Here is a 20267-nt window from a genome sequence, read left to right as displayed (position 1 = left end):
TTTTCTTCTCAAAGTATCTGAGATAAAATAGATCTAAAGTAAAACAAACTATGAAAGTAAATGATTTTGAGAGCACACATTTGTGGCGTGGTTAGAATCCTTTCCAGTTTGCAGGGACTAATTTTCTTGCCATTCGAATTTGCTATTTCTTTCTTCTCTAATTTTCGAAAAATTGAAAGAATAACTTACCATTACCGAACTTCTACTAACTAGCGAAATGTTTTGACTATGCAGACGATAAAAAAAGGAGAATCCACGTCGGTAAACTGCAAGAAAAGGCAACTGCTTATGTGCAAAATGTTGCTTCTCCTTTTTTATTTAAAAATCGATGATATAACTTGGTAACATTATAAACAAGTAATTTGAATAACAATATCATTTAGCCTGTTTTTCTATCACTTTACGGGTATTTCATCACTGAGAATAATCACCCGAAAAAAATCTATTTACAGGAGACAAAGTAAATCAATTTACAAAATTCATCATTCTGGTTTTGATTATCTTTTTCTACAATTCTAATAATTTGCTGAAATCACGTTGTTACAAATTAATATCGCTATGACAAAAGAAAACCGATAGATTTCTTTCATTTAAAGGTAAAATAGCGCGCGTGAGAGAATGTCCGGGCATATTTTCTCGTTTTCCCACGAGAACAAATGCGGTAGCTTGTCTCAAGACGTTAAAAGGTCAAACTATTACCAGTTGATGGACATTAATATTTTGCTTGGCGACACGGCCGTTAAAAAATATTAATACCTACGATTTGTAGACTTAGAAGAATGGTTAACTAGCCTATTCAGATATGAAGCCTTAGGAATACCACAATCGATGTTTTGTAGAAGTTTGTTCTTAAAAAATGTTTTGTTATGAGAGACTTCACTGTTATTTTTTCCAGAGAGAAGTAAGGACAAGTTAAAGATTGAAAAAAGCGTTTATTTACATGATAGCTGTTTCCACATATGACGCTATTTAACCAATCGAAGAAACCCAAATATGTGACTTATATCAACGCTTGGAAAACATTAGTCGTGTCATTAGACATGACTTTAAAACACGATCTGCAAGTCACAGTGATGATGCGAATAAATTTAGAATGATATGGGAATAAGAACTTCCTTTCACTGATAAACTGCTCTGATTTGTGACCCTTCAAAGGGGACTGTTGCGTGACTACTTGAAACGTCGACGATTTTTCAATATTCTGGATTCCTGTGTTTCCCCCTCTTGCATGTGTCTAAGAATCCCCTTTGTGTCATTATCTGTGTCGATACAGGGCTTTAACTCTTACAACGACTTCCGCTCGAGTTACGCAGGAAAGACTGTCTCCTGACGTCTAAAAGTCATTCAGGACAGTATAATACGGATGATAAGGATGATAAGGTCACATGATAATCTGTAGCTCACGGTTTTAAACCTGCTTCTGTGATAACTTAAACAAGCCTAGTGATCTTCACAGAGAAATTTCAACGATGAAATATTAAAATGGAGGTGATCATGATTCAGTTTTACGATGACAGGTTAAGTTCAAGGCCATTAAACAAATGTCAGGAGGTAAAATTAATTGTATTGCCAAATATTGCCTATCACGACAACCTTTACAGGCGCTTAGCGTCCTCTACGCATATACGCACGTGCGTACCTGAAGTGACCAGAAAAATTTGAAAACAATGTTGTGTTTGCGCCAAGTTTGCTCAAAATAAGGGCAAGATGCTTTGTTCTTTGCTTGTATTCACACAACTTTTTCAAACAAGAAATAAAGAACACAGTATTTTTCGCTCAGTTTACTTAGGTTTCTAGATCATATGTACTTGTGCGTACTTGAAAAAATGACCACGCTACGCGCCTGCTTTACCCATTAAAGCAAATTGGATGTTACTGCTTTTAACATACTTTGACACACAAACATTTTAAGTTCACTAAGTTGGTAACTAATCCCCTCTTAATGTGTGTTGGCAGAGGAGCTTGGATTCAGTGTCGAAGGCTACGAGCTACTACTACACAAAATTTCGCTCAGGCTAATAGAGCGATTGTACTTCAATATTTTGAGTATTTTGAAAATCACGCGAAACAGGAACTTGGGATAGTACAGGTGCCAGAGGCTGGAACTCTTGGATCGAGTTGAAGAGGAATGACAATGTCATTGGAATATGCAAGGAAGACCAGTAGTGCAATTCCGCCTCAAAGTCTATCTTTAGTACATCATACTGACTTAAGAATCGAAGCTAGCGTGGGAACACTTGCGTTTTTCTAAACTAGGAATAAAAAAGATGAGGAGTTGAGTACTTCTCAAACTTGACATCCATTTTAATCCATTGAGAAAAATCTTATCGATTTCCAGCAGAAATTTCGAATATGAACATCAGGAGTGCACTCACTCATTTTTTCAAATCCTCGAGGACGTTTTCAAAAGCAAGTACTGAGAGCTACGCAAATTTATTGGAGGAAAAGTGACTGTCCACTAATGAAAAGCATTCGTGTCCCAGGAAGGACTTGAAGATGGCTGCTCTTATATTGTTTTGGTAAACAATATGTCCACTGTGTCGTCATCAGAGAGTGATCTACAGATGGCAAATTTAAATTCTACTTGAAGGTGCTTGTCATTTCTAAATTCAACACGAAGTCATGGTATATTCACATTATTTGTTTACATCATTACAACCTGCCTGATATGAGTTTGGCTTTTTATGTGAGGTTAAAAAATGAGTAACTTAATGGTTGCCACCAGTTCTCCATCATGCCTCGGCACTTTTATCTTCTGCAACAGTTGTCCGTGAAAATATTCTTAATGTCCAGATTACCTTGCGTTTGGACGGCGTTGAACATTAGATTTCGTGTAAGATGTTTGACCTTAACCTAGAAAATAACAGTACTGTATTTTGCTTGTGCCCACTAGTTCCATACTAAAAACTAGTGACATATTGAAGTGACGCGGTTGTTGACACGGATATCCTTCTTTCATATTTCTAAATGAAGTAATGACCAAATTGTAACAATACAGTTGTAGCGTCAGTTAGGCCGTGAGTCTTACGCTGTTAACGCACGTGCGACAGCGTGTGCGTATCTTCGGAGTCAGAGTTATTGTTTCTTTTTGTTGATTTTTCTATTTTGCAGAGTGTGAAATTACTGCAGTTAAAATTTGTCAAGCAAGACAGTCATTAAAATGAAAAGGACTAAGAAATTTCAGACCAAAATGTAGCACGAATGAGTGAGTGTAGATGTTATTGACAGGATTGCCAGCCAATGATAAATCATAACACTTAGCCTAAATACAAAATATGACGTAGATCCTCTTACAAAAGATCTTCTAAAAATAGAATAAAATGGGAACTAATACTTCTTGACCTAGCTTAAGATAACCGCTATTTTGGTATCTGCAAATTTTTTACATTTATCACTGCGAGTTCAGTTTGATTTATAAAACTCCCCGACCAGAGAGAATAGAACTCGTGGCTAAGACCATGCTCTTGGTTTAGGTAACCAAACAAGCTTGATTATTGTTTTAGGTTGGTTCTGAAAAGGCGAGTATCAGCAATAATTGTCTCGCTTTCCAACTTTAAAATGGAGCCAAGAAAATAATTTGTGGTACTAAACGATTCATATTGCTTCGTTAAGAATTCAAAATACAACCCTTCAATAATATAAATCTGGCATTTATAAACTCAAACTGAGAAAGTAGCTCTCACAAAATTATTTTGGGATTTTCGTTCAGAACCCTGCTTTGTTTTAATTTGTTCATTCAGTCTTGTTAATAACACCTTGTAATTATATCAGTTATATAAAGCCTAAGACCGATATGGTAAAGAAATCATGTTCATACGAGTCAATTATTCGGTGGAATGCCCTGGAAAACCAAATGAGGTCTATTCGTGACATTGACGCTTTTAAAACAACCGTGAAGTGTGTTTTTAAGCCACATATATATTGTGATGATGTACAAGGATGTAGAATTTTATTTTAATTTTATAATTTTATTTTTGTGAATAAGCAGAATTTTACATTAGTCTTCCTGTGATTAGTTAGGAAGTTCAATTTTATTGTTATTTGCACGACCACATCAGCTTTGCTGTAGTTTTTAATCGTGTTTAAATAAATGCTATTATTATCATTCTTATTATTATTATTATATTTGTATTTAACTGTTGGAATTGCTTCCAACTTTATCTGTCTCTTCTATTCCTTGACTAGTGTTTTATTATACTTAATACATGAAAATAACTGACACTTTCTAAAAATATCGAAAATGGTTCTTAAAATTCTCTTATTGACTGAAAATAATTAAAAACAACGACTGAAAATAACTGTTCTTCAGTCCATATCGTTAATGCCTGGCGATTTCACTTTCGGTAGTATTTTGTGTAGTATTTAAAACAGGCTGAAATTATCAGTACTGAGTTTAATAACTTTGTCTCAAAGTAAGTGTAGTAACGTGAGGCTATTTCTAATCATCCAATCCTGTAACATAGCAAATGCTTGATAAATTAGGCTCAACAGAGCTGAACGAAATGTTAAACTTTTTACGACGAATTTTGTTCTCTGAAGCATGAAGTTCTTACAATTCAATTTCATTCCGTAAATTATGAGCAAATAAACAATGGTTGTTTTTTAAGATAATGTTTCTTTTTTCACTGAGTAGATAATCACGGTAAATTTGCTATCTTTAAGAGTTCCTAGAGCCGACTTTCCGAGCGTTGACCTTTCGCCAGAGCGAATGCTTTATTTACATTATTTTAACGATACGGAACTAGGTACCTTAAACCAAAGGTGTTTTAAGTAAAGTCGATCTATCCTGCATTACCATGACGCAAGCCAGTAAAAACATTCTAAATGTGGTAATATTGCTAGTTAAACGAAGCTGTATTGATCCTTGTGGGGACTTCGTTATTGTTTCTGTGGCTTTTACAATTATCGATAGATATAGCACCTTTAGTACCCTCATATATTTTTAATATATGGAAGAATTTGTACCATATCTGATTGTGTCACAGGACGATAACACGACTTAAACGCCGGGATATTGTGAAAAACAAATCAGCGACCTTTTAGAAAGCTTGGAGTCTCTTTTATGGAAGTTTCTCGAAAAACAGTTTTTCATTTTCTTCGCAATTGGGGGACTGAGAATATTTTTCAGTTTTGATGTTCGTCGACTCTGGACTGTTCCGCTTTAGAATTAAGACGATACACCATCAAACACTCACACAAGGAATTAGAAGACCTCTTCAGAACGTAAATCCCCTGGACAAAGTTTACGATGTCAGAAAATCTCAGAAACGATTGCTGTAATGCATCTGTCGTGGAGGATTTTTCCTTGGTGCCGTCAACCTGGCCTTTGGGAGTGGTAATTTTGACAAGCATTCTAATGATTGTTGTGAACATTGTAACTCTGGTTGGTAACTCTTTTGTTATCGTGGCTATGGCGAAGATTAATTCACTGAAAAGTATGGCGAACAATCAAGCAGTCATTTCTTTAGCGGTCGCTGATCTTTTGGTGGGTTTACTAGTTATGCCTTGCACAATCGACGGTTTGTTATCGGGAAAATGGCGATGTGGAGCTCTATGGGGAAAACTAAACGCGTTTGGCAACTTTTCTTTCTGTATTTCATCTATTATGCACTTAACATTGCTATCTTTCGACCGATATATCGCAGTTACTCGTCCCTTAGCTTACAGATCGATATTTACCAAAACAAGGGCACAATATGGTTGTCTTTTATTGTGGATTTATTCAACTTTGTGGGCTCTGCCGCCACTTTTTGGTGTAAGTTCTTACGAATGTTTTATTCCTTACATCGGAAAATGTCTAGAGAAAGATTGGCTTCAGAGCGAAGTTGCGGTCGTTTTTACCGTTGCAGTAGTTTGTGGAACATACGGGGCTGCCGTTTTAGTTATGTGCTTTGTCTACATGAAGATATTTTTGACGATTTTCAAACAGTCGAAAAAAATTTCTGTGACAATGGAACAAGTACGAAGTAACTTTGATTTTGCAGCGAGAACACGGGCCTCGATCAGGAAGGGAGCCTTAACAGTGCTCATTGTTATTGGAATCTATATGGTTTGTTGGTCACCTTTTTGTGTTCTTCTCTTTGTACAAATGGCCTGTGGCAAATCCACAGGGGGCCCAACGGCGGATCTAATAACAATGTTTATTGGCTTTGCAAATAGTGCTTGTAATCCCATCATATACAGCATACGATATAGAGCGTTTCGACAAACTGTAAAGCGTATATTTTTAAGAAATTATGACTGTTTACAATATTTCCTCAGCAGAAAGGAGCCAATTAATAACAGCATGCAAGCAATAACGGCCAATAAGATTTAGATCGTTCAGTGTAAATATTTTCATGGGAAATTAGACAGCATCACTTGGTATTGAGTCAGTTGTACACTTTCTCTTCGGTGGTATATTTGATTACTCTTAAGATTATCGTTCTCCGGATCTGAAGAATTCAACTGAGTTAGAGACACGCAATCAATCACAAAGTCTACTTTCAGCGAAGGTCGATCAAAGAAGTAACATATAGTTTCGCGATTTTCGAGATGGCATGTCAGGGATGGAAATCCAATGGAAACTAAGCAACGCAGTCCTTAAACAAGAAAACGAATGAAAGTTAAACAATGATTTAGAAGAAAATAACTCGGAGCGCAATTAAGTTTTTGTGTTGATGTGACCAAGTTTTCAAAGGAAGGGCTGCGTATGTGTCGACATGAAATTGTGTCCAAGAGCATCAGAGACAAACTGCACATAAATTATCAAGAAGAATAAATCAGTTCGTCAAATACATTGGATGATGAGTTACTTGAGAGCAATCTTGTTATCAGTTCAAATATTTATAACAACAATATTAAAGACCAGACGCATACCAACTCATATTACGTGTGGGTGTTAGTTTTATTGAAAAACGTATTATAAGGAACAAAAGTCTAATATAAACTTGGCATACAGTTGAAAACAACTTAGTAAACATCCGTTCATAGTACCGTTTTTATATGACTACCGGTCTATAGCAGTTTTGTGTGAAATGTAAAAAAATGAGGTCACGTTTTCGTGTTCTAAGTCCACACACTCAGCGTGGTTTAAATAATTGGCGAATAATACTTTATCCTGACGTTTATCAGCATAACGCACATTTCTCTCGTGTTGCACGCTTGATCACGCGCGCGATGCTGATAACATTCCCGCGGCAAACCATGGTAATGGCGCGTTTTCTGCGTTGAACACCTGTGGTATTCGCGCACCCTAACTATGGCATTAATCAAACAGTGGCCTCATTCTTTCAGTCGTGTTCAGACTGATTGGATTGCATTTAGTTTTAAAACAGTAAAATAAAAACGGCTCCATGGATGCTAAGTTCTGGGTGTGATTGCTACAATTACAATAGCGACATGTTTTTACCAATTACATAACAATTGTAACGTCTGATGCAAACGTATTTGTTCTTTAATGTTAAAGAAATACCTTTAAAAAAATGTTATCAAGGTCTTTGTTATGGTTGTGCATGACAACTGATAGAAATGGAAAATCACAAATTCATGAAGTAAATCATTTTGCAAAAGCTCACACAGGACTGAGCTATAATGCAGATCACACCAGCTTAACTTACTCGCCAATGTTACAACTACAAACGAATTTCTAACATCTAATATTAATTATAAAACCTAAACTAGAATCACAATGATATCTCTGATTCTAAATACAGTAGAGACTTTCCCTTTTGGTCGGCTATGTGAAGCCTCTTTTTAATGAATAATGTTTTCTCTTGGTTGTGTTCGCACTAGCACCACCGATGAAAATGGATAATTCAATCTTGCTAATCTTTGTAAAATGTGAGACCAGCTAAAGAAAACCGCTTGGCATTTGAACAAAAATAAGTTTTGGTTCTTAAGAAATTTAATCTCTTTAATGGAATCGTACAAATGTTTTTTTCCACATATGAAGGAACGAAAAACTTCACAGTAAAAGAAATTTGTAAACTGCTGAAATGTGAATGTCTTTGGCTTATTTTTCATGAGTGAAAAATTAACCTCTGGAATTTTGAAGAACGTTTTATTTTTTCGTTCGCAGGAGTCGAACTTGCTTTGTTTAGTACAAGTGATGAGCCGAAAGATATCTTCCTTACAAATTGCGATGTTAGATTTTGTGTAAAATGTCCAAGTTTTTTTTATCAATGGAGAGTTTGACGACTTGAATTAAAGAGAGCTTAAACGAAAAGTTTATGATGAGGATACGTAAAGACGACAATGGTATAAAACAATCTTGATATAAAGAAAATGAACGTTAAAAAAATTTCTTATCAGGAAGTTGAAGTATATGTGGTTGACATAAACCATGATTTTAAAATATCGATGAAGTTGTTTGGATCCTTTTGCAAAGTACTTTCAAGCGGGCAGGTGTTGGCCGTTTATACATGTATGTACGATGTTTGCATACCGAAATCGCTGTTCACGTTATCTTCCTCAACAACTGTACTGTAACAAGTTCGGGCTACACATTCTAGTGGCATACACGAGGAATTAGATGACATAAAAAGCTATTCAAAGTAATCCACGAGGAAGTTTAAGTGTGAGTAAAGCTGACGCATTTTTGGAATAAAAGTTGCTTAAAGAAGAAAGTGGATTTGAGATGTAAATTGTTCTTGGTGAAAAACCCGGCTAGGTTGTTAATAATCTTAAGAAGATAACAAAAATTAGAGAGAAAAAAAAATGCTAAAACTACACAAAGAGCGGACCAAGTGGTCTAAGAATATTTACCGGAAAAGGCTGAAAAGACTGGCCTATTGAATAAAACGTCGTTGTTTTTTCGAGAGCTTTCTATAGTCTTCGAAACTTCCTATTGGACCATACAAGCAAAATTTAGAAATTGATTTCTCTGACTTCACAGTTATTAATAACAACGGAATTATCTTTATCAATTGGCCAGTCTGTCAGTCAGTCCGCATTAGTGCATGGTAAAGACCCAAAGCCCTGAAGGAAGCATGGAATGTCATGGCTTATATCAACCTATACGTAGTAACTTTTCAAGTGTTTACTCTAATACATACAATCCTCCTCCAAGTTTGTGGCCAACTGATCGTTCGCATTTGGCTCCGACCAAAAGTTCTCTCCCGATGAACTAGCAATATGCAGGCTCATCTTGGCCACCACGTGAGTGATAACAATAGATACCAGGCTCCCATCGGCTCTTCCCAGATAAAGAGTGACGTCATACGAAGGATACTCGCAGTTCCCGTTTTGGCTCTCCCTGAGATTGGGAAGAAATTTTCCTTGATAATCAAATACTTTAGTACGTTCCTCGCGAATGAGCTTTTTAGCGGCCTTTCTTCCGTTCGAATAGTAAACCTAAAGGAAAAAAAAAAGACATTTTAGCAAACGTAATAAAATCAAAAACAGAAGGCATTATTTATTACATGAGATAAACGAGATGTTTATCTTTAAAAGTGTTCATATTGGTCGTTGTCGCACACTTTCTATAAGCGCTAATACAACATAAAATAAAAGTGACACTGGGTGAACTTGCGGATATGCTGCGCTGAATATAATCACAGAATGCAGTGTTTGCACCAAAAGCCGCTGATCCTATGATTCCAAGAGACAGAACCGAGCCAACATCCCCTCAATCAGTCGGCAATCATCAGTAAGATGCATGCTCCTCACAGACTTCTAAAGCCATGGTGGCAAATTTACCATTTCAATTTTGTTGATATATCCAAATTATTTCGTTACTCCCACCGACGCAGCCCCAAGCAGTTTCTTTCGAAACTAACAGCCTTTATTCTAAAGCCGTGGTTTGTACATCGAATTCCCACATTACTCGTTCTTATGCTTCAGTATACACGCGTAAAAATGAACACAACTGCTTACCTTGGCGAGGCACAGACGAGTGACGAATATGTCATTGGACTCGTTGATTTCCAACAGAATGCCGCGTTTAATGAAATCCATCACTTTCAAGACTTCCTTGGAGTTGTTGTTGACAGCTTGTGGTAGCTCGATCTGTCTGGCAGTAGGAGGTCCGAACAGTCGACTCATCAAAGCCAACTCGAACTTTCGGGCTTCTATCATGTGATTTCCGTGGAATATTCGGATGAACCGTTCACTTTCCGTCGGCTTAGTGTCAGTGGATAATACTTCAGAGCTCCCATAGAATACCCGGATGCGCAAAGCGGAATCTGAAAATACAAATTGAACAATGGTTTTTAACTAACGGCAGGCACGGTACCCTTGTAAATTACTCCTAACAGCATTTTAAGAACACTTGGGCAGACCTTTTACCAGATACAATCTTTTGGATCGCATAAAGATAATATGATTATTTTACCCTGCCTGTGGCCTGGAGGGCAGGTGAACAATATACTAATCATGTGTTTAGAGACTTCACTTACCACAGATATCTCCCGCTTGTTTCCCAGGCCTTGCGAACCCTGACCCTGGATTTTCATTTGATTGAGAGATGTTGGTGAGCTGGGAAAAGGGACGTAATACAGATATGAGCTTTTTTTTGTAACATGAATAAATATATCTTATTAACAAAGCGCGCGGGCCGTACTGGGAGAATATCGGCCCGAGGTCTTGACAGTACGGAAAAGACCGTACAAAAAAGACCGAGGGCCGATATTCTTCCAGTACGGTCCCGAGAAAGCTTGGTTAATAAGAGATTATTATACGACTGAAGTTCAAAGGGACACAAGTGCGGTATCATTCGGGACCATTCGGGACAGTGCCCGGTCCAATACTTAGAGAATATTGGACCGGAAATAGAGCATTTTGATTGGTTGATTTTAGTTATTGGCCCTCTGACTGCCCGAGTCGTGTAATAAAAATCTTTATAAGTGTGACAATTTACATACCATTCGGCCCATGCTCTCATCCTTCTCCGAACAAGTTGGCTCTGCAAAGAAATTGTGTGGAAGGTCAGTTTCAATGATCGGTGCTGCGTAATTTAGCAGTCTTAATTCATCTACTGACACGTTACAGTGGGCGTACTACATCACGACCAGCTCCCAGTTGTCTTATTAGCTCAGCTGGTAGAGCGCTGCAACAGTATCGCAAAGGTCATGTGTTCAAATCGTAGTGTTCATTACTGCAAAGAGGCGCTAGTAATTAGGGCCTCCTTGCAGGTTACCTTTGGCCTTTCGCTTGAGATATTTCTGATAATAATCTTACCTATTAATTGTTTATCCAAATTGAAGTGAGTGCTGACAGACGATGATCCATCAGAAGACTAGAAACAAAAGTTGTGGCGTCAGAAACAACAGGTTCGAGCAAGATTTAAGAAAGAAGTGAGTGCTTTTAGCAAATGCAAAACAAATCTTCTTTCACTCTGTCTATCAGTCTGCTATAGTGAATACCAAAGAAAAAGACTGAACCTAAAGAGTTACACCAAATGTACGTTTCAAAACAGGCTGATCATACCTGCAGCCAGAATTTCACAAGACCTGGATTGGTTGCCATGACATGCTGAAGAAATCCGTTTTCGTGAAATCCGTTTTCGTGAAATCCAACTTGGCCATTAGTTAAGCAAATGGCCTCCAAGATTTCCTTCCTGACGTTGTTGAAATCCAAACTCTCCAATCCAGGAGGGAGTTGCGCAGGTCTGATAAAGTTATTACTTGCAAAATCTCCACCAAAAAAGGACTGGCCGTTGGAATAAGGAAATTGGAAAGGATTTGATGATGGTTCGTCGGTGAGCATAGGTTCATAGCCATGGCTCGTGTATGGCGGAATTGTCTGAAAAATTCAATCAATACGGTCATTTGTCTGTCCCGTTCTTGATATGCTAAATAGCCAAGGTTCGCTATGCTAAGCTTTTGGGGCGTGATTGAAAATTGGATCGACAGCGTAACTTTCCAAGGGAAAACTGAATAAAAATTGCGAAAGGGAGTTTCTTTTTTAGGCTGTTACTAGTGTCGTGAACATTCCTCTTCCTCTTCATTAGTGCAATGACAGAAGAGGGAGAGCCTAGAAAGAGGGAGAGAGAGAGGGAGAGAGATAGGGAAAGCCGAGAGAGAGCCGAGGGAGAGCCGAGGGAGAGCCGAGAGAGAGGAAGAGAGAGAGACAGAGAGAGAGACAGAGAGAGAAAGAGAGAGAGAGAGAGAGGGAGAGAGAGAGAGGGATAGGAAGAGGAGGAAAACTGTCTAAAGAACATGTGACTTATCTTTAATACGCCGATAGATGATCTTTAAAGTAGAGTCTCCACGTCTCAAGTTTAAACATTTGTGTTTTGTTAGATTCTTATCCATATTACTAGTATATGTAGACTGTTAATTAGAATGGTATCTGAGCGAGTTGGTTATTCGACCAGTTTGTGTTTTTTTATAATCCAGTTGGGATGAAGCGTGTTAGGTTTACGCAAGAGAAAAGAAGTGAAATCGACATATCTCGGATAACTTCTTGGTTCTTTCTCCCTGTCCCAATATCTTCTATTGGTTTTAGTGAGGAGAGAGAAAAATTCGGCTGAGGTGGGGAAAATGTTTAGGAGCAAAGTACGAGAGTGGAAGTCAATTCCACCCACCCTTAAAGGCAAGTTACACGCCACTCTCTCAGCGGGAGGTGGGTGGGGGGTGGGGAAGGGGGGGGGAGGAGGAGCGGCTATCTCCCCACAGAGCGGACCTTTTTTTTCTTTTAATCTGTGTTCTTTGTTTAATACCCAAATCCTTCCCAAATCAAATCGAACATTTATCCTCACCGGAGTAATACTATCTAAATCGTCCTCAAGTGAGCTGTCACTGCTATCGTGCGGAGAGTCTTGAAGCCGGCCATAACTCTGCGGTCCAGGAAAACTTGGATAGTTGTTGAAGAACACATTGTCTTTCGCTGACGGAAGTGTACGTATCACCGAGTCGCTCTTTCCACGGTACTAGAGATCAAACAAATAAAAATATAGTCTTTTTCAGTGCCTTAGGCCTAGTTTATAAGTCGCGCTACAGTCGAATTTAATTCAGACGAATTTAATTCCATTAAATTCGTCGTTCCGTCGACGTAAATCTTGGTGTGGTTTTATGCGTCGAAATGAATACGATCGAAGATTTAATTCTCTTCCCAAATGCAGTGCCTCTGGTCAGAGGTGTCATTCTGAAAAAAACATGGCGCGGGCTAAAGCTTTGAAAACAATTTTGCTCGAAAAAATCCACATCGTTCTGACAATCTTTGAGAAGCTTTCCTATACAAGGAGCACATTTGAGACAATACCCAACAAATTTATTTGGTTGCCAGCCGATAGCTTCTTTATTAACTTCAGGAATAGAACATTCCGATCGAACACAAACACTTTTACCACACGTTATACAAGAATACTTCATTTGTTTCTCACAATTACTGCAAGGAGATGAGAAACTTTTCCTCCAAAGCGCTAAAGCCGTAAACTACAACGTAAACTCGCGCGAGAAGTGCCCAAGACGAGCTTTAGCGCAAGCGGAATACTTGAAAAGGTCGCCACGGGTCACTGCGGGCTCGCCAAAATAAATTGAAATACATTAAGAAAATGTATGCATTTCATTCGATGCGACGCTAGTGCGACGTTAAAACTGAAGACGCGTTATCGATATTTTATCCGTCTTATCCGTCTTACCAAGACGGATAAAACGTCAAGGACGAATTTAATTTACCAGACAAATTTAATTCGTTTTAGACGTCGCGCTATCGTCGAATTTAATTGCTTGTGGGACCTTGAATTAAATTCGACTGTAGCTCGACGTATAAACTAGGCCTTACACTCTTGAAAAAACTAATTACATCTTCCGTTTCTCGACGAAGGGACTAAAACTTAACCATCATGCTCACTCTTGCTATACGTACAACAGTTTAATTTTGACATCGCTGATCCACCCAGCATGCAAGAAGAGTATCACAAATGTACTTAATGGAGGCCTGGCTCATCAGCGAGTTATCAGTTCTCAGAGACATGCAGGGCCGTCGGGCTGCGAAAAGCGGAGGTCTGGGGCTTTATTATTCGTGAAAAACAAAAAGGATAATATATTTCTTACAATAAAATAATAAAAGATGTTAAACCTTTGCTGGAGAAACCGCATCCCCACGCGGAACAAAATGATGCATTGTCCTTACCATTGGGGGCTTGCCATTTTGATTCTCCTCTGCCCTCGGTGAACTGAAATTTTGTTGTCTTAGCGAGCAACCATCTGTAGAACACAAGAAAAAATGTTCACTGGAGAAATCATGGCCATCCACAGAGATACCAAACCTGTAGCTTATAATTGAGTTCTTTTTTTTTTTTTTTTTTTTTTTTTCACATGTATGAAATGTGCAATGCAACTTCCCTCAATCGACTCCTTAATAAAAGGTCGAACTATCTTTCAACATATCCCTTTTGAGAGGAAGATGAATTGTCCTCCGCTTTGTAAAAAATCGTGTCAAATCTTATCAACTCTTCCTTAAAAGTGAACCAGGCGTCTCTCCTCATCACAGAAACGAAACACGGATTCAACAGCTGCAGTTGTCAGTTACCCCGAGTGACTGATCTAACTTTATTACATAAAAATCGAACGAAAAATTTCCAGCCTGCTCTGTTGCGCTAAGAGTAGATGCACTAGCTAGTAAATGAAGGATAGTTCACATTTTTAGTGAAAAGATCTCAGAAAAGACAATGATATGTGCGATGTTTCTTGACGTTTCAAGCTTTCTTTATAAGCGAAAAATCAATTAAGTGGTTTTCATTTCAAGTTTTTCAATTAGTAATGAAATATTTCATTAGGGCCGTTTATACTGGCGTGGATAAAAAATTCCGTGGCTTGCATAACCCGGGGCTGTGGAAGTGTACTGTTTATACGATGAGTTCGGTTCTAATACATGTCGCGGGTTATTTCCTTCTTATAAACTACCCCTGTTGATCTGTGTACGTAATGAGTCTTGAGATAAGTCGAAGTAGTATGACCAATATAGTTCGTTTATTGAACTTGACTAAGTCCACTAAACTTTTGCCGCTAATAAATTAGATGAAATAAATGAAAGGAGGAACAGATAGTCAAATAAAGTTGGTCAAGTTTATCAAACGTTCCTTTTTCTACTCATGCGATCAATAGGGAGCAATTTTAACAACAAGAATCACCACAAGCGTCAAGCGTTTTTTGTCTCAATTTTCCACGAAGTCCAGCTATTTCCTGCATTAAGTTTGTTTTTAATTTATAAGTTTTTCTTCTTTGTTTTCTCTTCGCGAAAGCATCACATGTCGACATTCCTATCTTAGCAGTGTGCAGAAAGTTTGTCAGCATGGATCTAGTTAAAGGATCGATCATGCCTCCAGTTTCCTCTAGCTCAGTGGTGGAGAGCACCTGAAATACTATTCGAAAGGTCGCGAGTCCGACTCCTATGCGAGTACACGGATTTTTTTTTTTTTTTTTTAGTATACCTGCGACATTCACTGAACAACATCATCTTTCACTTAAAACACCACCGTTTAAAATCCTTCATCTTCGTTCACACGATAGCGCAAAAACATGTATAATTCCTTTTCACGATCGATAACAAAGACGATCTCCTCAACCGACATTTTTATTTCATTTATCAACTTTCAATGATCGTGAATATTCAGATCTCACGGCAAATTTGTCTCTCAGCGGGTCTTTCTTTGGGAAGTGGGGCCATGGAACGCTAAAGTTTGGCCGGGCTTCCCAAACTTAATTAAGTTTAATTATGCAGTATATTTTGGCAAATAAGGAAATAAATACTTGTGTCTCCGAGGTGTGTCGTCAAATTATCGAATCGCCCTTCGCAGGCTTCACAATGGGTTTCATGAATAGTTGGCACAAAAAAGCTGAGCTCAATATTTTGTTTATCTTCCTATTCAAATTTCACAATAGTGTTACCAGATGAAACTGATAACGACGTTCTTGTCTTTCATCTTAAATCACTTAGTCACAACTTCCTTTCTCCCACGTGGTAATATTGGTGGTCGGTTACTTAACGGAAGTCTCTTTGTCTGAAAATAACAGAAAAGTTGACCCCAAGTTTTTTTCTGGGGCAATGTGGCCTGAAAATTCAGCATAGCAAAGTCTCAATTCAAGAAGAGTTCGACCATTTTTATGTGCACAGGAAAAGAACACTCGCTCAGATTTTAATGGAATATTAGCCATAAAGGTATAAAGTAACGATAAAATTTCTGTAGAGCCGCTGGCAAGTGACACAGTTCGCCGGTCTGCTTGATAGCGTCAGGGTGTGTTCAGGGAGTGTCTGGGCGCAGTACTGAGATTTTTCCCTTCGCAGTCTACTTTCGATTTAGAATGCACAGCAAAATTAAGGTATAAGTTTGCTATAAAAAGAATAGACAAGAAGGGAACGAGAAAAAAAAAAAAAGGAAAAAAGAAAATCTATCTGACTAAAGATTTGATCGAAGAGGATCTTGCACTAGTTTCAGTTTACACTGTAGTTTTTGTTTGAGGCCAACATTGGTCTTAACTAAGTTATGCTAACAAGGTCATCTTTGACTGATATTTTGATAAGCTTTTCAGGAAGGTGCGATCTAAAATTAGGGGCTGTGGCGCGATTTTAATGTCTCCATAATGATATCCCAAATGATTTTATCTATCTGTCTTTTTGTCTTCTGAACAAAGTGGAAGTGTACCTCCAATGCACTTTCACAAACAAATGACAAGGAATCAAATAATTTCATTCGATGTATGAAAAAATGTTTAGTATCGTATTTGTGTCAACACGAAGAAAAAGTTTCGAACGCTTTGCATTGAGTCCTTAAGTCAAAACGTGCAAAATAAAATTATCCGTGCGTCACCTCCAAAGAAGGTTCGAACTTCGTAGATTTTCATACTATCTAAACAAGTGTTATCATGCTCCAGTTTCGTTTCAGTGGTTCAAACGTGGTTCGAAACGATCGACATCTCTGGGAAAAGAGAATACAAAGTCACGGAAACTCAAAACTTAAATTATGCAAAATTAAAATTTCACGCTATTCGACATTTTCGATTTAAGCGATACGCGAACCTTCGATGCCACTCAAAACGATATTTTTCCTGAAGTTTGTCGTTGTTTGCCGTAGCAAATTATAAGGCTGTGGCTACCAGAATTAACTTGTTTTGAAATTATTGTTTTATCAAAAATAGGGAATTATTTTTAAACTGTTATGATGACGACTCGCTCGCAAATAAACCGGGAATCCCGACATTTTGTGATTTGTAAGCAATTCTTTCTGCGAAGTTCGTTTATTGATTTACAATCAATCTTGATGGAAGAAGCAACTTATTCCTGTTCTTACGGCCCAATTTTAACCAAATACCCGGGGGCCATGGTTGATATCAATTGGTTTTTTTCGTTTTCTAGCACTTAACGCTCCTGCGACAAGATGACGTAAACTTCCTCGAAGTTTGATTGACAATACCTTGTGTGCGTTGATAAAAACTTTTGTGTTCAGTAAAACCTTGATACATTTAGCCATCAAAATTTTGGTGAATAAATTGGAATAAGCCTAACCCAATATTTCTGGTGATCGACACAAAACTACTTCAAAAGTCTACCCTTATTTTGTCTTTATTTTCCCTTTAATTCTCTGTTGTTGTTCGCCATGATTGGAATACAGCTATAAGTGTGAAAAATTATCAAATTCAAATATCAGAGTGCCCTTCAGACAAGATAGTTTGCCCTCATTCCGCGTAAGACAAAGATCTCTAACTCAGTACTAGAACAGCAAGGCCGCACCTGACTAAACACTAACAAGTTTTTTTACTTAGTTCTCGTTGAGTTAAGTTAAGGAATTCTGTTTTTACCACAACTTGAATACAGGTCGCACTCGAGTTGTTTGAACACAGGGTAACGTGCATGATGTCGGAAGACATCAGTGCAGTATTTAAATTGGCTACAATTTTTATTTCGCCTGTGCAAATAACTTTGATAGTCATGGGTTATTTTTGCACTGACCGCGTGACTCAAATAACACATTCATGAACAAATCTGATTTAGTAGACTACGTTTCTCTTCTACTCGACTCGCGCCGTTCTTTCTCTTACCTTACACTTTTTTTCCTTACCTTTATCCTTGAAACGAAATACTCGGTAAGGTTCCTTTTCGTCCAAACTATGGGGAACTCTTACTTCTTCGACGTCTGGCATTTTGTGCAAGGCACATCGGAACCTTGTTTTCCACGTCGAGGGATCGGCAGATTCACCTGGGCGATATTTACCAGTATGCTCGGCCCACAGCTTAAATAACATGGCATCTTTCTCAACAACAAAATCGGGTTTGCCAGCGTGTTTCCACGAGACTCGAAATTCTTTCTTTTCTTTATTGCGCCAACACAGTCCGGGCACTTTTCCGCTGTTTATTTTATCCTCTAACCAGGGTCGCAGTCGCTGCCGCTCTGTTGACAACGTCATGTCGCCCCCTTCAGTATCAGCACCGCTTTTCTTGAATCTACTTGCGAGGGAAATTCAAGTTGGGTCAGTTATGGATTCACAACAGGACTGTCTTCGAGAATACGCAAAGAGATGAGTTCTTTCGGTTTCTAACTTCCATGTGCTAATCGTAAAATACGATCGCAGCCAAACCCAATTCGTAATGTTGCCATTTTTAACCTGAAAAGTTCTGTTATTGAAGGGTTTTTCCCAGTAAATATATTCTTTATGTTCTTATTGGTCGAACCACTCAAGCGTGAGACTTCCTCTCCTTGAAATAACCACGTGTTGTATTCTATGCTAATTAGAGTTCCAATTTATTTTACTAAAAAAAAGCCTTTGGGCATAAAGACGGAAATGTTCCAAAGGAAGCTATCTTTTAAATTTGTACGGCTATGATACTAAACACAGTCAAGATAAGCTGAATAGAAACGTAAGAAGGAAAGCGAATTAGTTAAGATGTACCGTCAAAATTCTGCTGGTCACACAACACAAACCTCCACATTCACACCCAATGTAGAAATTTGGAAATTGTTTATCATCAAAACCTGTCCTATTACAAATTGCATACGTCTCAAAACTCGTAAGTTTTCCCGGAAAGAAGCAGAAATTGCTTTAAGGTAGCAATCAGGCGAGCATAAATTGACCAAAACGTAATAAACAATTGATAGGAAGTGTAAAGATCTGTATTACGGGCAGCATGACAAACAAATTGAGCGATGGCCAAAGTTATCGATATCGTCAGTGAGGAATGGCGAAATAAGAACTGGAAAATTCAATACTAAATACAGAGACCCTGTTAGGCGAGACATAAAGAAAACTTCAAAATATAATCGAAAGTACATGTAAATTTGACAGAATTACGTATGCGTAGCAAACATAACAAGTCCGTACGGGCAGGCGCCGATGCGGAGCATCCACCGCATAAAGAGTAATATCATCACAGTAACAGCGTTATTTTCCGGAAGGAAGGGCTTTACTGGGAGCAACGATGCCCAAAGTGGCCCTGAACTACTGATTAAGGGTCATTCTCTAGGCAGGAGCCGGCAAATAGCATGTTTACTCTCTTTCACAGCGATAAAATGATATGATGTGTGCAAGACTTGAAAAGGAAACCGGTAAAGTCGGTGAATCTCTACAGCTCAGTGAGTCCCAATAAATTTACTGACAAGGCGGAAGTCTATTTCTTGTTGTTCGTCAGAGACACCTCTTACCATAGTTAATTTCAATATAGTAAAAGCAGTGTCGCGACAAATATTTCGTACGTTTTTAAATAGCTATTCCAATGTTCAACGGAATTTTCCAGGATCGTTCTGTAATTGTACTGACCACTTCAGTCCAACTACTGATCTCTGGTCATGCACTATAAACAATTCTCGATAAACTTTATTTGTTTCTCTGATACACGTAAACTCCTGGAAGATTCCGTAAAATGAGTTATGTAAAAGAAAGGTCTTCTGTTCGAAGTCATAACCAATCGCCGAGTCTTCGAATTATTCCGATCAATCCTGACTCTTTTTCTATTGTCTATCCTCTTCTTGTCCGAAGCATCAAATGACATTATTGCCGGCTGAGTTGTTTTCACTGCAAGGAGATAACTTGATCAAGTATTCCTCTCAAAGACAGGCCTAAACACAAACTTATTTCCAAAGGAAGTTGAAGAATTCCGACACACGGACAGAAGAATAATTTCGGAAAAAAAATTTGATACATCCTGGCATTGGCTGCGTTAAATCCTCACCATCTCCTTCCATTTTCCGGGATTTGTGGGCCTCGGTTTTCTCTGAGAAAAATCACTATTTATCGCCTGGGTGGGGTCGAAGGGTTTCTTTTTGGGAGATTATATAGTTTATAGGGGAAAATAAGGGGGATCAGTCGTCGCTAAAAGTATAAAGTGGTGGTGGGGGGAGGGTGGGGGGAAGG

At 38.2% G+C, this 20267-nt stretch overlaps 2 protein-coding genes across 3 annotated transcripts; one reads left to right on the top strand and one right to left on the bottom strand.

The window, feature by feature from the left end:
- The first annotated feature begins 4986 nt into the window (after positions 1 to 4986).
- LOC111340196 (trace amine-associated receptor 5-like) lies at positions 4987 to 6865 on the top strand. Its single transcript, XM_022946994.2, has one exon. The coding sequence runs from the start codon at positions 5249 to 5251 to the stop codon at positions 6314 to 6316; it is 1068 nt and encodes a 355-aa protein (XP_022802729.2). The 5' UTR covers positions 4987 to 5248; the 3' UTR covers positions 6317 to 6865.
- Positions 6866 to 6867: 2 nt separating this feature from the next.
- LOC111339715 (uncharacterized) lies at positions 6868 to 18518 on the bottom strand. 2 transcript variants are annotated; one of them, XM_088753329.1, is made up of 9 exons: positions 17981 to 18518; positions 14002 to 14129; positions 12680 to 12850; positions 11407 to 11721; positions 11158 to 11215; positions 10842 to 10882; positions 10377 to 10455; positions 9856 to 10163; positions 6868 to 9333 (listed from the first exon to the last, which is right to left on the bottom strand). In XM_088753329.1, exons 1-9 carry the CDS (start codon positions 18324 to 18326, stop codon positions 9025 to 9027), a joined length of 1755 nt encoding a protein of 584 aa, XP_088609455.1. In that variant the 5' UTR covers positions 18327 to 18518; the 3' UTR covers positions 6868 to 9024. The 2 variants fall into 2 exon arrangements, with proteins under 2 accessions (XP_088609455.1, XP_088609456.1); XM_088753330.1 differs by having other exon boundaries at positions 14056 to 14129.
- Between the last annotated feature and the right edge of the window lie 1749 nt (positions 18519 to 20267).

Source organism: Stylophora pistillata, chromosome 3 (assembly GCF_964205215.1).
Source record: "Stylophora pistillata chromosome 3, jaStyPist1.2, whole genome shotgun sequence".
NCBI classification, from domain to species: domain Eukaryota; kingdom Metazoa; phylum Cnidaria; class Anthozoa; order Scleractinia; family Pocilloporidae; genus Stylophora; species Stylophora pistillata.
This window is presented reverse-complemented; position numbering and strand designations above follow the sequence as displayed.